This window comes from Protomyctophum parallelum, assembly GCF_964188405.1.
Source record: "Protomyctophum parallelum genome assembly, chromosome: 21".
NCBI classification, from domain to species: Eukaryota; Metazoa; Chordata; class Actinopteri; order Myctophiformes; family Myctophidae; genus Protomyctophum; species Protomyctophum parallelum.
In genome coordinates, this window is record NC_139713.1 from 24,618,951 (window position 1) to 24,636,758 (window position 17,808).

General features: G+C 43.1%; 2 protein-coding genes across 10 annotated transcripts in view; both read right to left on the minus strand.

Moving 5' to 3' along the window:
- Positions 1-6,140: 6,140 nt before the first annotated feature.
- Positions 6,141-11,752, minus strand: cdk2ap1 (cyclin dependent kinase 2 associated protein 1). Of its 4 annotated transcripts, none has more exons than XM_083793945.1 (4): positions 11,525-11,752; positions 9,252-9,352; positions 7,298-7,424; positions 6,141-6,892 (listed from the first exon to the last, which is right to left on the minus strand). In XM_083793945.1, the coding sequence occupies exons 1-4, from the start codon at positions 11,568-11,570 to the stop codon at positions 6,825-6,827; spliced, it is 342 nt and encodes a 113-aa protein (XP_083650071.1). In that variant the 5' UTR covers positions 11,571-11,752; the 3' UTR covers positions 6,141-6,824. The 4 variants fall into 4 exon arrangements, with proteins under 4 accessions (XP_083650071.1, XP_083650070.1, XP_083650068.1 ...); XM_083793944.1 differs by having other exon boundaries at positions 9,252-9,355; XM_083793942.1 differs by lacking the exon at positions 11,525-11,752 and adding an exon at positions 10,727-10,879 and having other exon boundaries at positions 9,252-9,355.
- Positions 11,753-12,670: 918 nt separating this feature from the next.
- The window catches only part of sbno1 (strawberry notch homolog 1), a 28,522-nt gene continuing 23,384 nt past the window's right edge, over positions 12,671-17,808 (minus strand). For all 6 annotated transcript variants that reach the window (XM_083793941.1, XM_083793940.1, XM_083793939.1 and 3 more), the window contains exons 30-33: positions 17,273-17,410; positions 17,105-17,181; positions 16,202-16,395; positions 12,671-15,757 (exon numbers count right to left, since the gene is read on the minus strand). In XM_083793941.1, the coding sequence (XP_083650067.1) occupies positions 15,615-15,757; positions 16,202-16,395; positions 17,105-17,181; positions 17,273-17,410 (552 nt within the window). In that variant the 3' untranslated portion in view covers positions 12,671-15,614. The remainder of the gene's footprint in view (positions 15,758-16,201; positions 16,396-17,104; positions 17,182-17,272; positions 17,411-17,808) is intronic.

Genomic DNA, 17,808 nt, shown 5'->3' on the forward strand with positions numbered 1-17,808 from the left:
TCTTGGTGGAGAGACCAATCCGCGTAGCGGAGCTGGCCCCTGGATAGCAGGTCCACTCCTGCATTCAGGAGCCCCGGGACGTGACAGGCTCTGATCGAAGGGAGGTGTGTGTGGCACCACGTGACTAGTCTGTAGGCTAGTAGATGCAGGGTCTTGGGCTTGAGTCCGCCCTGCTTGTTGATATAACACATCGTAGTAGTGTTGTCCGTCCTTACTAGGACATGGCGGCCATGAACAAATGGTTTGAACTGACGCAGTGTCAGTAATACTGCCATCAGTTCGGGGTAATTGATGTGGGCGTTCCTCAGAGCGCGGTCTCACACCCCCTAGTTGCCATTTCGTGGAGAGCGGCACCCCACCCCGACATGCTGGCGTCCGTAGTAACCACTTTCCCGGAAGTGTTTATTCCCATAGGGACGCCCTTTTGTAAGCGTGGTTCTGTTTTCCCACCATTTGAGTGCCTGAACGCACCCCACCGTCACTCTGACTCCTGATGTCGGCGGTTGGTAGGAATACGTAGAGACTAGCCTCGATACCCAGGCTTTCATTTCGTCTGTGCGAAAAATGAAACGTAGAGACCGCATCCATTCTTGGAATGGCCTCATATGTAGTCTGCCTAGACGTATTTAGTGAAATGGCGGACGCCATGAGCCCTGTCATTCGTATAGACATATGCTGAACGGCACCCTGTGCCCTATTCTAAAAAGTGTCACACATTTGAGAAACGGTTCCACCCTCCTGGCTCAGCCTGGCTGAGAAGGAGAGAGAATTCAACGTTATGCCTATGTAATCTATCCATTGGGTAGGCGTCATCGTGCTCTTCGCATGATTAATAGTAAAAACCCAGGGAGGATAGCTGATCCACCACGAGTTTCGTGTGAGGCAGCGCCTCTGCTGGCGAACTTGCGCACAGCAGGAGATAGAGACAGTACGAGCCCCTTGGTGACACAGAGGAGCTAGTGTCGCCTGAGTGCATTTCACGAATACCCTGGGGGATAGTGACTCCAGAGCGCAGGAATTTCCTGTGTGGTGCATAGATAGGGATATGGAAAAAAACGTCTTGAGATCGATACTGGTGTACCGGTCGCCCTGGCGCAGAGAGCGTAGTAGGGTCGCTGCTGTCAGCATTTTGAATTTGAAAATTCTGAGGTATTTGTTGAGAGCTCTGAGATCCAGGAGATCGTAGTCCCCCCCCCCCTTCTTTTTCTTTTGACCAGAAAATAGCGGCTGTAGAAACAGTCGTGTTGTTGTTGTTGGTCTAGAAAAGGGAACCTCTCTGACAGCTTTTTTCCTATTTTATTTATTTTGGCTAGTAATTCGAGGATCTTGGCCCGAAGTACTTCCGCTGCCTGCCCCCCCACTTGAGAGAGAATTATCTTCTCGAACTTGGGTGGTGTAACCCGTCTTCACTGTGAGTAATACCCAGGGGGACGCGCCACATAACTTCCATTGTTGGAAAAAAACACGAGCTCTCTAGCATGGGGTTCATTGCTAGTGGAGCGGCAGCATTCCCTAGTGGCTTGGGGATGTAACTATCGCAGTGCTCCTGTCCTAGGAGCCTCTCCTCGCCTAATCGGGCTGGCGAGGAGCGTTCTGCGGTCGTGACGTCTCCAGCCTACGGCGAGCTTTTGCTCGCTACAGGCCGAAGCACCGTCCGTCCCACCGCTGTCGAGAGGCCTGGTGACTCTTTCTGCGGTGGGCTCATATTTCATAATGCCCGTGTCATGTGGGTTCGAAGTTGTTGTTTCATTGTGTTTTGTTTTTAATATAAGAGGCATCGATGCAATCAAGCGCTTTATTAAACATTTTGTACATTTGTGGTTTGTGCACAGCAGCATTTTACAGCGGAATTCAACACAGCAACAACTTTTGTTCTAGAGAAATGTCCGTAGTCTCTTTCCCGCTCTGCGGTAGGCATTAACATTTTCCTCCTCCTTACCGTCGGTTCCGACGTGGGGCCCGTGGCCTCTACGATCGGAATCGGGTTCGAACCTTTGGGCAGTCCTTTCATGCTATCTATCATGTCCGCGTCGCCATCCACGGTAAGAGCCTCTGCCACGAGGAGTCCTCTGGGGGACGTACTCTCGTGGCTGGTTGCGAGCGCAGCCAGCTGCCGCTCTGTCTGCAGGCTAAGCACGAGCCTGTCCTCGCTCCGCACGGGTCTTGCTGGACCCCGCCGTTGGCGGACGATATGGTGGGGCTGGTTCTAGTAGTAGTTGACGCAGCCCCTCCGCATTCCTCCTGCTGTTCTTACCGACAGCAATGAGCTCCGTCAGCACTGTGAGGGAGCCCTGCAAGAGGGCATCGGCATTCAGGGCTCTTGCCACGGCTACAAGGTGGCCGTAGATCCGTTTGAGCGAGGCTGAGAACGCCCTGTTCTTTGGGTCTGGGAAAGCGGTTGATTTAGGGGGACTTCCCGAGTGGCATTCTTGCCTAATAGGGAGAGTATTTCGGTCCGAAGGATCTCGGCCGCCTGCCCACCCGCATGAGAGAATATTACTTTCTCGAACGTGGGTAGTTCCGCAGTGAATTGCGGCTTGTGCCCACTTTGTAGTGCTCAGCACCCATGGGTGTGCTACGCATTCTAGCCACTTTGGAGGGCACCGTGCCAAAGATTTTGGCGTGGTGATCCCGTCACATGATGGCAGTGCCTCTAAATAGAGGCTCTGCCATCATGCTTTTGGAATTTTCAGCGTGGTGGCCCCGTCTCATGACGGCAGTGCCTCTGGTTAGAGGCTCTGCCATCACGCTTTTGAGAATTTTGGCGTGGTGGCCCCGTCTCATGATGGCAGTGCCTCTGGTTAGAGGCTCTGCCATCATGCTTTTGAAATTTTCGGCGTGGTGGACCCGTCTCATGATGGCAGTGCCTCTGGTTAGAGGCTCTGCCATCATGCTTTTGAGAATTTTGGCGTGGCGGCCACGTCCCACGATGGCAAAACCTGCTGGAGGTTTTGTCATCGTGTTGTATTGTCTCACTGCCGCTGATCGTTTTAACGATCGGCGCGGCAGTGGGCTCATATCCCGCATGTTAACACAGGGGTACAGGCAATGATTCAGCTGATTCGTTCTGCACACATGTATCTGAACCAAGGGAGGGAACATGGGAGCATTCAGCGACACATTCTTTAAAATGCGGTGCAACAGCATCTCCTCTTAGAGGTAAAGCAGTATGAACATTCGAGTCCGGTGCTAACCTCAACGTCCCCTCGGCGTGAGGCCTGTGGCCACTACGCCGTGCCTGGGCAAAAGAACACTGGGAAAATGAGCGAAACTCGACGTCTCCGCGCCTTAGTTTAATGTGGTGGTCTATGGCCACACATTTCTGGCATTGGTCTGGGACGCTCAGAGCCTCCTCGGCCTGCTTGTAGTCAATTTTCAATTCATTTCAAATGGCTTTATTGGCATGAGAAAGTATACGTTTACTTTATTGGCATGAGAGAACGTTTACATTGCCAAAGCAGAAAACAAACAATACAACAATACATCAATACAATCAGAACAAAAATTATGTACAGTAGACGCACGTGTCGTGCGGGTCCATCCTTGACATAGCGTTGCCACAGTGGTCTACTCGGCATCGCTTCTGTGGTAGGAAAACGGCCCCGCTATGTTGGCGGCGGGCCGCCGCTCGAGACTTTGTCGTCTTTTCTGCCATTTTCTTGCGGAATTCTACGTTCACAGCAAAGAAAGAAATTGTCTCTGTGGGCATCTAGTGCCTCGACAGTAGGATGCCAATTGTTAGCCTGTTGCAAACTGGTTAGCTTTAGCTATCAGGTTAGCCGCTACTAGCTTTGCTAGTTTACTTACCTGTGTTGGAAAAACTGTCTGTGGGCTTCTAGCTCCTGGACAGTAGAATGCTAATTGTTAGCCTGTTGCAAACTGGCTAGCGTTAGTTATCAGGTTAGCTGTTCCTAGCTTTGCCTGTGTTGGAAATTGTCTCTGTGGGCTCCTAGCGCCTGGGCAATAGAATGCTAATTGTTAGCCTGTTGCAAACTGGCTAGCGTTAGCTATCAGGTTAGCTGCTCCTAGCTTTGCCTACCTGCGTCGGAAAGCTGAGTTGTTGGTTTAGTCCGGAGCTTCTAGGGCTATCACGGAAACAAAAACAGCTTATTTTCCTTCGCGAGTGTAGCTTACACTAAGAAAAAACACCAGTTCCACCTCGTGGTACCGAGCAACCGAGGCCACTCGTCCTGTTGAGATATATAAGGAAGTTGGGCCTTTCTTTAGTGATTTAGCTTGTCTGACGTCTGTCTTAACGCAGAAGAAGAAAACGAATGACGTCCAGACAGCAGCGCAGGCACTTATACCCTCGGGGGAGGGACTTGCACTGCGTCATGACGTAAAGCCCGTTCTAATACCATTAGAACGTGAGTGTATAAGATTTCTTCTGTCTTACGTCCAAGAATGGACATAACCCATAGTGAATTGATTCACGAGTAGACTTTAATATAACCACCACTGAAGTGCCCTTGAACAAGGCATTGAACCCCTACCATGAAATGTTCTATGAGCAGGGTGTGGCTGTAAACAAGCATCTCGAGCTTAGTCCACTTCCCTGGGTAAACAAAGAACTTTGCTTTGCTTTGACAAGCATCCAGTAACAGATGTTAAATCATCGATGAACACTTTTACTGTAAGTAAAATACATCCATTAACCCAGTGAGCTGTGGCGTTCCACAAGGAAGCATACTAGGGACTTTACTGTTCCTATGTAAACCACATGACATCAGCTGGTGACTGAAATTTGTTGCTGTTCGCAGATGACTCAGCACTTCTGGTCTCAGACAGGAACAAACTGCAGGTTGAAAAGGCCCTTAGCTCTGAACTCGGTAGAATCTGCACCTGGCTCGCTGATAACAAACTATCTTACACCTGGGCCATCTCTCTTTGGAGATGGCTTCTTGGTTAAAGTGGGTGACAAAAATGAAATTACCTACAGGTTCCATCCTGGAGGCAAATCTTTCCGATGATAAAATGGCCACCAACGTAATAAAAAACGTCAACAAAAGAACAAGATTCCTATACAAGATCTCCTCACTGGTCAACAAAAACACCTTGAAGACCCTAACAGGAGCCCTCCTCCTTCTAAACTGCTCTCAAAGAGCATACAGTACGGACTGCTGCAATTCGAAACTGGCCCCTACAAATACTCAAAGGTGTAATTAAGTACATTACTTAAGTAAATGTATTTAGTTACTTTCCACCACTCCATCAGTTATGGTCTTCATTATCATTCACAACAGCATGAAGTACCAGTATGTGTATGACCCGTGGTGGCAGCTCTCTTGAAGGTTGCAATAGCATCATATCAGCTGCAGGTGCAGAACAGGTAGTGGACTTTCAAAACAAGAATCACACGGGTCAAATCTTTGAAATAATAGTCAAAATCTACAAAGTAACTAGTAACTAAAATTTTCAAATTATTATTACTACTATACTATTTTAGTTGTACATTTGCCTCTGATGTGTAGTGGAGTGCAAGTAAACTGAAAATACCTCAAAATTGTACTTAGTAAAACTTCTGAGAATATACCGTTTCCATTATATAGATTGAAAATAACTATAAAAATGTATGATGAAATTTAACTATTACAATCCAATTCAAGTGAGATGTGTTTAGTTATAGTATATTTAGTTGTATTATGATTAAAACATTGAGAGCTTCTGCTCTGTTGTCTGCACTGCACGGACAGTGTATGCTGTGTAGTTGGAAAGCCTTATCCAGTCTAAAGCCCACCATACACAGCGACTAGTCTGTCTGTGTCTCTTTTGGGGGGCTAGGTACCCCAAAATTAAACCAAAATATCCCTAATTGTTGAAAGTTTGTCTAGCCCAGGGGCCCCTACTACTGTAAATCCAGCCCTGGCTGTGATGCATTGAGAGTGTGCAGTTTTGCTATTTTTGGCAAAGATATTTGGTGTAGTGTATTTGTATTACAATGAAAAAGAACACTAAGTACAGTGCTGTTTTACAGAGTCATATATTATCGAAGTATTCTGAGGCACCCCTGGGCTTGGGTCACGGACTCACGGCAGCCACTTTGAGAAACCCTGGATTAAACAACCACTTGAATGAGTTTTACGTGTGTACACAAACTGGACAATGAACAGTGCAGTTCACATGAATTACGCAATGACAACTAAACTGAAAATACAATTTATTACACTGAGTAATAAATACATACAAAGATGCAAGTAACAGCATTTTCCTTTTTTGTTACCAAAAAAACAACCTCAACATGAACGAACCAATCAGTTTGGCACATTTCTGTCCTTTTGCTCGTGCTTGATTTGTACTCCGTCGCACGACGGTTGGCACACACGCAGAAACTGCTGTACGACGCATTACGAATCAAGCTCTACTCACCCGTGTAAGGGTCTGAAAAACAGACCGAATTTATCAAAAAGTCTAGTCTCCTCTCCTAGTCTAGCGCTGTACAGGCCATGCAGTGTCAACAATTTACCCAGTAGGCTATCATGAGCCCATTAGCATGCATAAATCACTGTTTTAAATATAAAGTCAAAACTATGACCTCAAAATGGGGCAAAAATAAAAAAAAATACATTGTTTCCCATCATTTGTATTCCAATAATCTAGACATTAATGCACCCCCCCACAAACCCCAAAAAAGAGGGAAAAAATACATTATAAGGAAAAACTCACAAGTCATGTCACCATTATGATATTTTCAAAAAAGAAAAAGAAAAAAAATCCATTCCTTGTTCCTCTTCTCAAAGGAAATACCATGCAAGAGTTTTATTTTTTTTTCTTCAACATGAGACACACATCTTGTTCTTCTTGCGGAGAGGACAGTGTCGTCTTAGCTAGGACCTCGCATTCCGCTCAGTCTCAGCCAAGCACTCGCGCACCAAACCCCTAGCATGGATTATACCTGTAGAAAAAGAGTTAAAATAATAGATAAGTTGTTACTCATTCAAATCTGAACCCGTTAGGTGGATGGAAGTTATGTTACTTAAGGGCGGTGTAAGTGGGGTCCTCCATGATGCGGAGCACTGCAGCCCACATCATAATAATCACCCGTGGGTGCGGGCCGCATTCACTCAAGGGACTATACTTGAATGAAATTTCTAAATAAAATAAAATACCAAGCTGTAGATTCTGAACATGTATTTCTTGTATTGAAGATGCATTTGTTTCCCTGGCACAAAAGGGGGAAATAAAAACAAACATATATCGGTATCAGCTAAATTGTTATTTTAACCATCGGTATCGGCCAAGTATTTCCATACATACATACATACATACATACATATTAGTTTGGTGTACAAGACAGTACCTCGCTTCAGTCTCTCCATTGCACTCTTGCTCCCAGCGTACGTTGGCCTGATTTCCTTCCCCAGCTCCTCGATGATGGCCAGCAGCTCTGCATATTTGCTCTGAGGCACTTGGGTCCCAGTAGAGCCCTGGAACGAAGCGATAAAAACACTTTAGGCCTGTCACAATTATTACATAAATCGCCTAAATCTCAATTATTTTAGATAATTGCATTATTTTTGCATTATCGTCATAAGCATTATCATGTTGAAAATTGTACATATATATTTTTTAAATAGTGTAAATAGCAGATCTACAAGTTCAAACTTGTAGATCTGCTATTTCCACTATTTTTTATAAAGTTTAAAGTTATTAAATTATAAATAATTGCCCTATCTGCCCTGTGCGCCTTTTGTTCATGAAGCCTAAAAGCCAAACAGCAATGTAATTTGTATTCATAATGTTCCATAATGTTCAACAACAGAAACACAATTCAATTGTACATTCTTTGTGATTGTTACTGTATCTTTTATTGTTGTTTTTATTGTTACTGTGAAGCACTTTGTAAAATTGTTTTTGAAAAGGTGCTATAATAATAATAATAATAATAATAATAAAACTTTATTTGTATAGCACCTTTCATGACATGAAATGCAGCTCAAAGTGCTTTACAGAACAATGGAGAATAAAAGAAAATTAAATAAATAAAGTTATTATTATTAATTGTCAATTTAAATTATTTGAGTGACAAGATTCGTCAAGTAAAATCATAAAACCCTAATGTCGTGACAGCCCTAATAACACTAATTATTTAACAACGTGAACCCCTATTTTGTGATGACATTGAATTGTGTTGTTATTATTCATGTATTAGTCATGTTTCTGAATTGAATACATATGACCCGAATGGAAACATACATAGGACCCTGTTCACCGAATGGAAACAAGAGCGCAAGGACTTTTTTGGTGACATCCTTTTAGAGTAGACCAAGTGTTGTCATTGTGTCCCTATTCTGGGGCAAACATAGAAGCAAACAGGAGATCATACAATAGATCGGCTGATTTCAGAAAATATATTGAGTGTAGAGTGAAAAAAGGAGGGGGGCTAGATTGCTGGTGGTCAACAAGTATAGGCTTTATAAGGTTGATGAATATCATACAGTCTATAAAAATGGCCTGTGCCAAAAAACGTCTGTGGGAGACGCAGCTGTGGGAGTATACAGCAGCTGCATGTCTCTCAGTGCAGTGACAGTCTGTGATCATTTGCCATAATCATATTAAAAAATGTATAATTTTTTTATATGATTATGGCAAATTTGTCAGCTAGGTCAGGAGGTAACAGGGGTTGCACGGCCAATAAAGTTTGGGGACCGCTGGTGTAGACTAAATCAATTACAGGAGTTGATTTAATCAACATCAGTCAAATTGTATACTGCCTGCAAGCATACAGACGCCAGCCTTTTCATGTTGGTGAGGTTGAGAACTACACATTGTAATGTTGATTTCACAATGGCTACTTGCTTTTAGAAGTTATAAAAATTAAATAATTAATTAATTAAATTGTTTCTAGAAATGTGTATGGGAAATGCCAATTAGACATTACACATTGAAAGGTCCTCAGTCAAATCCTCAGTGTTTAATCCTAATTTATTTGCTATCCAAGTGTACAAATATAATACATGTTTATGGGTTAATTTGTTATAATTGTTAAAGTAAAAAAGTCCTGCTGTAACCAGTGGTTCCCAAACTTTTCAGGTTGAGACACAAAACAGACGTTTGTGAAACTAGTGAAAATAGGAGATCTATAAGTGCAGCTTCGCGAGCTTATAGATTTCATGGAATTTCTTAGATTTATTTGTTAAGTTTGTTTTGTATACAATTATTATAATTATTATAATTATAAAAATATATATTGTTTGAAATATACCCACAAATGTGTTTGAAACACTGGTATAGCCCATGATGATATTGAATACCTGTGAGAATCCTAAAGAGGGTGATCCGTAGTCATTCAGGAGGGGTCTGTAGGACTGTAATGTGGCTAAGTTGGGTGTTGAGGGAGACTGGATGTTTCCAACTGCTAAAAGGAAAATATATAGTTTTCAGTACAAGAAACAAAGTAGATGCAATGCAAACCGTGGCCCCTTCAGTTTGGTCTTCTACCCCTCAAAAATGATACGCCCTGGGCCTTTTTGCCCCAGCTGATTCCATTATTTTCTACTCTGCCTCTTTCCTGTTGAGGTTTTTAGACACCAGTGTATTTTGTTGAGATTCTGAATTCTTGAGTCGACTTCAAGTGAGACCACTGACTCCAGATGCTCAGTCCAGGGTAGGCTGAGCATCTAACTTTTGAATTGCGAGCAAAAACTGAGCATCTATAACAGTAGTTCTCAAACTTTTTCATGCAAGGAGGCCCAAATTGATGTTTTTGGCACAGCACAAAGTTAGCTTGTACATCTACTATTTTTGAATAGCCAATAACGTATACATGGATAAGCGAAGAGAATTGGTTAAAATGATTGTGATGCTGGATTAATATAACTGCGGACCCCCTAGCCTGGAACGTCCCCAAGGACCCCTGGCGGCCAAATATGAGTTATTTGTCTTAAAATTATGGTATTTGTTGTATTTGATGGTCTTCCTGACCTGGCCTGTTCTCACGTAACAGGCCAGGGAGGTTCTGGCAGTTGGATGATCCCGTGGGCTAAATAATGACTGATGGTTAGAAACAGAAGAATGTACATAATATGGAACCAAACTATTCCATTCCACTCCCAGTTAGTTCAGTTTTAGACCCCGGCGAGAAAAAAAACTATTAAAAAAAACCGAGGGTGAACTGGGGGAAAAGGTTGAGAGAAAGAAATAATCACTGGCTTTCCCCCCCCACTTGCAGTACGCGTCGTCTAACGCGAGGTGTCCTCGAAGAGTCGTGAAAAAAAGAAGGGAAAAAAAGACATTCACAGGCAGATCAATCAGCAGCAGCGGCTCTGCGCGGCGAGGGAGTATCATGGAGGAAACGGAACAGGGCTGATTCAAGAAGCCAAAGTGATCTGCGCGGCGAGGGAGTATCATGGAGGAAACGGAACAGGGCTGATTCAAGAAGCCAAAGTGATACATTTTTGTCACAATGTAGCGGCGCCCCCCCGGCTTTATCCTGGACACGGGTCGGTCGACGGTAGAACCCGACGCGGGGAAATCCGTATTTTAATCTCCACAGAACCGCCAACCGTTGATGTCAGCGCTGCCGTGCGCTGGATGCATGGGACTCTTTACATTAGTAATAATGGCGGATATGAATTAGCCTAGCTTCCCAGGATCTGACCCTATATATATAACTGGACAAAAAAAACTACACGCCACGGTCTTTCTCCAGGTATTCGCCGAGACCCCGAATTAAAACACTCGATCTAGCGGCTGGATGCGCTCGTTTTCGCCGCTGTTTTTCTCTTACCCGGGTTGCCAGAAGTTCCCGGGATGGGCTGGTGGACGTTGGGTTTGTAGGACATTCCCAGAGACATTGTAAATTAAAGAAATAAAAATGACCCGAAATTCAGTGAAGCGTCTGTCTCTCACTTTTTGTTTACAACGGCGGCGCCGGCAAATATGGCCGTCACTTTATATTGACACCCACTATGCTTTAAACACTGCAACTACACATCATTATTACACATCGTCTGGATGGTGGGGATTTTTACACAATGCAATCCCACCACCACCACCACAATCCAAACACGTGTTCGCTTGTTTTAACACACACAAAAAGAAAATATAGGCTATATTTTTCTCAAGTGTATTTTGCTCCTTTGGCATTTTATATAGAAGATCCACTGGGAAAAACAATAGATGATCAACTTTGATCTAGACTCTTCTAGAGTAGAAACACTACTAATTCTATATCGACGATGGGCATCACTTTATTCCTTAACTTTTCAAACGTAACATTTCACGAAACACATAAAAAGTAAACTTTAGGCTCGTGCTATGTGGGTAAAAGAGTACTTTGTGACGGGTTTTTTAAGTTCTATGTTTTACACCCACGACTTGAAGGAATATTTAGGTAACAGCGCCTTCTTTTTTTGTCTATGAAGTTTATTTATTATTATTTAATTTTTTGCTTTAACCGTCCACGGGGGGGGGGGGGGGGGGGCGATTACGCCGAAAATAGCCGATCTAGCGACACCGCCGTACGACGAATAATAAACCAAGCAGAAGAAGATTATTCTTGTGAGCACAAAGACTTGATAGATACCTGGCTTTGTCTGGGGGGACGAGTCCGTCGCGTCCCGTGTCGACATGACGACTATGTACCGCTCGAGTTTTAGCGTTAAAAGTTCAATTAAAAGATCAAAGATTCTCTCTTAATTTTGAGTCACGTGTCGAGGCAAGCGGATCCGAGCCGGTTTTGACTCCCATACATCCAGTATGAGTTGTGATGATCTGGCCTCCGAGTCCTCACTCAGTGGCCTGGGGTTCATACTTCATAACCTAACCCGTTCTTGACCATTGGTGGACACACAGACACACAGTGATCAGGACCTATGGTCCAATCATGTCTCGCAGCGTCACGATCCGTTGGCTCAGTGTGTGGGGCCTGGGGGTCGCTTGCATGAGGGGACCCCGGCCCCACCACCATCAATCAGACAGTCGTCACAAAAATGTATGCTCCTGCTACTACTAGGCCTAACCTATTCCTTCCCTGGCCTTGTTTGATGAGAGAAATTGAGATACTGCACAGTTTTCTTCAAAAAGTTTAAACTATTATATGCTTGTTATGGTATAGCATCCTCATGGGAGACCCTAGCTATGGGACAGTTTACTTTAGCATATTTTCAGGTCAGTGTGAAACAGGCAGAAGAATCAGTCAAATAGGCTAGTATATCATAGTGATTATGGTCTCTTGACCTCTCTCTCTCTCTCTTACACACAGCCTATGTGTAAAAGGTTAGATATAAGCAACCATATAATTTCTTCCCCAGTATACACAATGTCAATTTGCAAGTGTGGTAGAAACCCATGCTACGCCTAACAATATTAACACGCAATAGCAACTAATTCCAGTCAATAGAAGAGGAAATGGGCTATTTAACCAGAAAGTAAAAGCATGTTTAAAATATCCATAATTTAATGCAGAATATTGTGTATTGACACATGCAAGCTTCTGTTCTGTTTGAAATAGGGATGCAAAGAGGGCCCATCAAGTTGAGGAATAGAAATGAAGTAGACATTGTCAATGATTGAGTGAGGAAAGTCATACTGCTGTTGGTCTTCTATCAACTTTTACATCTAGTTTCACCCATGTTTAAGCTTTGTAAATGATGGGATCCATTGCTGTACCATTCTATTCGCACCATGATGTAGTGCTGTATTACTATTAAAGCAAACACAGTAATCATGATACAAGTATATCAAGCTTTATTGATCATTGCACGCATTCAAATCGTGTAATGCAGATTTATTTTTGTACAACTCAGTAGTGCAACTCGTGCAATGGTAAAAGTTGTTCAAGTGTTTTAACTTCTAATCAAAACTGCCCGTTGTGTACATTGTGTACAGCACTCAAAGCTTTTTAGAAAGTCAGCAGCCCATGTACATAACATGTCACTTGTCAAAACAAAGACGTCAGACACTGGCAAATGTATATGGTGGACATTCCAGTTGAAAAGATTTGTTTAATGTGATAGTGCAGCGATGCAGTGGTGACCCTGCAGCACTGCCCATGAACCTCCTGTACATAGAAAACGTAATACAAGTAGAACAAAACAAACATTAGGGGAGGGTCATCACATGTATACATTATGCCAGAGCTATTCTTAGGTAAGCGCAGGTGTCGCGCACCTAAACATAGCTGATCTACAATCTCAGTGCGTTGTGAGCTTCTAGATCAGCGATTTTCAGCTTGTATTGCTTGCAGCTTGAGCTGCCATTTTGGGTGTGCGCCACCCACGTCCAACCAAGTATAAATCAGACTCATTACGATTCAATAAAATGCAAATGGTAGAATGTTCCAGAAATATTTGCCACTCAACTCTTAATGTTCAACTCTAGCAGTACTGCATTGCTGAATTAAAATTACTTTAGAGTGTACAAAATTCTATTGGTGACACACAAAGACAAGTCCCTGCAGGCCATTCATATCCATCTTAATGGATGATAAGGGAAGAGGATATGCACACCTCAAAGAAAAGCGCAAAGTCTTGAATACACAGATTCGATGTGTCGGGGCATATTTCTACAATACTCCCATTCCATTTAGGCAGCTCGCAGACATCGCCAGATGTTGGCCCGTCCTTTGCAGTGCAGCTCTACAATCCAGTAGAAAAACAAGGAGGCAAGAGCGTTCAACACTTTGGTGAACTAAAGCTATCCAGTCTGATTATAGTCATCTTGTGTGGCTCAACAAAGCAGTTTTATAGAGAGCTGATAACATTAACGGAGGATGTAAACTTAACTGGACAAAATAAAAACACAGGTGATGTGTTCGTCAGTCAGAACAGAAGTGGAAAGAACATGTCTGTTATGGTCATACGAGACTTTTTTGTAATGCCTCTTGCTTTTTGTTTCTTAATTTTCCAAGAGTGTTAACCCCTGAGCACTGTCCTGTTATCACAAACAAGAACAAAGAAAAATAGAAAATATATTTCAATCTTCAAAAGAGAAGACTTTGAGATCACTAAAGAAATCTCAGGGCAGTGCTTCAGATTGGTCTTGCTCTGTCAACACCAAAAATATCAATCTTGGTCCAAGCATGTCACGGTCTCGTCTTGATCTCTGGCAAGTGTCTCATTTCTTGACATGCGTATTGTCAGGTTTCCTCTTTATTCTCATAATACTTCTGTCAGTGACTGGAGTGGGTGAAGGTTTTCCTCTGTAGGAGTATGCATTATAGCTTAAAGGTTGGCAATGTTCTGTGGCACTAACCAGGCTGTCAAGGACTGTCTAGACCACACTAAATGTGACAAAGTCCAACTCAAAATATGTACAACATACATACATACCAGTTCTGAACTGGGTCAAGATCAAGTGGAAACAAACCAAGACCAGTCCAAGATGAAGCATTACTGAGCCCAATGATGCGTACAGTCATTTCTTATGACGACTGTAAATATGAATTACACAGCATTATACAACCAACTCCTTGATCACCACTTGAACAAATCGACCTAGGGGTTTAAAGAATATGCCCAAACCAGTGACATGGAAAGAATGAGAAGGAATTAGTTGAGTGCAAAAGTCTGTGCTTTCATAATAAACTTTTAAATATCTGGTATTCTGGTTGTGACAGGTTATAGGACAAGGAAAAACTCAAAAGTTGCATTGCCCATTTTGGAAAGAACCACATTTGGTCAAAGTGAACCTGTCTCAGGTTCACATTGACCAAATGTGGTTCTGTGGATGTTGTAGTCTTTCTCCGTTTTAACCATAGACGGAATACACACAGATGCCGCATTGGCCACGAGATTGTACATCAATGTGGGCAACATATTAGCAGGGCAACTTGCCCGAGTTACCATGTACAAAATGTATTTTGGTATGTAAACTGACAGCTTTCATTAAATCAACCAGATGGGAATTCAGCCAGTTGCAATTAATTTAATTGTGGAGAGACCACATGCTTACATGCATAAATATTGGCACGGCTTGCCCCTGCCAATACAGAAGCCGTGTTGCCGCATAGCTCCTGTGAACAGCAGCTGCGAATGCGGTATCCACATCATGTACTATGGTTTCAACTACCTTTGGTCTTGACACAGTTAGAACGGGTTGCGACTCTGAGATTCATCAGACACAGACAGGGTTATTACACACCACTTAGAGAAACAGTGGTTAAGTGGGAAAACCTCGACCAATACACCATCTTCTTGGATATCGTGTGTTCCCACAGCCCTTGCACACTGCCACCTCGACAAACAAAATCGACCAAATTGTCTTTTTTCATCTTTTATCAAATCTTTCACTCTGAATATCAGAGGAGAAACAAACGTAAACGATCAAAATTCAAGGTGAAAACTGTCTCTGGGGATAAAACCTGAAATCTTTCCTGTACTTGCCAGCCACTGCTTTTACATTTATGAATGCCTTAGCTTAGCATGGCACCTTCTGACCATTAAAGAAGAGAGAAAAAAAAAAAGTTGGGGTGGGGGGCAGAATAAAGCTAGTTACACTTTGTTGCGAGCAGGTGTCGTACACCAAAAATAGCAGATCTACAAGCGCACAATATGTTGAGAGCTTGAAGAGCCGCGCAACAAGGGGTAGTAGGGACATGAGCTTAAAATGCACAAAATGGGAGACTTGCAGTTCCTTCAGGGTAGGACGTGAACCCGGGGTGAATGAGTGGTATGCTATGTATCGTGCACGTGACTGAGACTTTGGGGGTGAAGTTGCTGCCATTTCTGTTGCTCCTGTACTGCAAGCTGCTGGCACTGGTCTGATGTTGACAGGATGTTGCTCAACGGCGACACACAGTTTGCTGGAATGATCAAGCCTGTTGTAAAAAAAAAAAGGAAAGGAAAAAGAATAAGCAATTACTGACATCATTTTCCGGTCATTGGATATGATGCATAGAAATTAGGGCTGGGCAACAATCAAATATCAATGTTGTAATCATATTGTCGCAGTGTGGTACAGTACTTTTAAACTGTGAAAATAGCCAATCTACAAGCTCACAATGAGTTTGTAAATTAGATATTTCCACTTTATATTTCTTTATGTAAATAAAATAAGGCTTAAGACCAGTAAAAGACAACACTTATGCCTCATCACAATATATCCAAAATACCAAACATTGTTGTGGAAAACATTTTTAAACTTATTACTATACGTTCAAATCGGTCTATAGTCTTATACCATGACATTGAGGAACCAGCCCAGCTAAAGAATGTAATTATTTATTATTTAAAAATTTCAAAATGTCTGGCCTTTAACTTACCAACTATCCTCTGTCCGTCTTCTGATCGAAGGCGAACAATCTGCATCTTCACATTGGTTCCGCTGACCGACGCGAGCACGCCCTCTACTTTGGTCCACACGCTGAGCACCGAGCCACACAGGACGAAGTACGTCCGACACCGAAGACCAATGTCGCAGTGTAGACCCATCGACGCCTTCTTACAGTGTCCTCGCCTGGGGGGGGGGGGGGGGGCACAGGAATGCTTCATTTTATCCCTGTTGTATGTTAACCACACAGATACATAGTACAAGCACAGACATTTATGTTAAGTGACTGACATAAGGGGCCATAACACTTTCCTGCCATGCATTTCTACGGTAAAAGGGTTAGAGGAGCACCCTTGTTGACGAAAGGTTGCCGGTTCGATTCTCCGGACGGGCAGGAAAAATCTGGGTCGGGAAGTGATTGGTCATCACTCACAGCACCGCTGAAGTGCCCTTGAGCAAGGCACTGAACCCCCAACTGCTCCAGTGGAGCTGCTTAGTGGCCAACAGTACTGTACTGGTCAGCTCCCAGGTTTTAATGTGCGTGTCTGTCTGTGTGTTTCTTTGTGCAGGGCGTTGCTGAAAATGAGCACTTGCGATCAGCTACTACCCTTGGTAACTAAAGGGGGGAAAAATGAAATCCAAAGCATTCCACTGCTGGACTAAGTGGATTTGTCAACAAAGATGTTAACGGTATTTTTTTTAATCCTTACCACAACTAGCTTCAGCTAGGCAATGTGTGTGTGCGATTAACACAGGTGACTGCGTTCGAACAAAGCAATTGTTGATATAACTTCATAGGTTCAAAAGTTGCTGGCATCACTAAAGGCTTTCGTGGGAGCACTCCAACCATGATGTCCAAAGTGCTCATAAAATAAAGACTTCTGTGAGTACATACCAATATGCATGAGAGCAGATCGTTGCAGAGGACTTGTACTGGTCCATCCAGTGTTGCTTTGCATCATCTGACAAGACCTAAGAAAGGATCAAAGTTTAAATAATCACCTAATTTAAAAAGTTTAACCCAGCACACATTTATGATGTCAACACTTGACATTTGTATTACCTTTTTACACTTCTTCTTGATGTCTGCGTATGCCTCCAGTTTGAGTTGTTTACCCGTGTTGGGCCGATGCACCAGGAACAACCTCTTCTTGGTGTTCACCTCCTTCACCAGTATGGCTGTCTTCTTGTTGTTCCTCACCTAAAAACACACGTTTGATTTGTTGTAACGTTTACATTCCTGCTAAAGTTAAAGACCTTTGAGACCTGTGAGAGACTGTACATTTACATTCAGTGATATGTATGTCTATCTGCAATGTGTTGCTCCTGTGGTCCATAACATAACGTCACACTGATGACAGTGTTATCTGGTCAATATTTCAGTCTTAAGGGGAATCAGAATCATTTTAAATTACATTTACATACACCTTATTAAATACTCTTTGTCTTGCCCAATAGGCTGCGTCATTCACGGAAATGGTGAATCTCACTTCCAGCTGAAACCATGCGAGTTAAGACTTTTTCAGCCAATTGATTTCCATTATCCATGACTTGTGAAATACAACCATATAGGCCATTATAAACATGACTTGAGTTGAT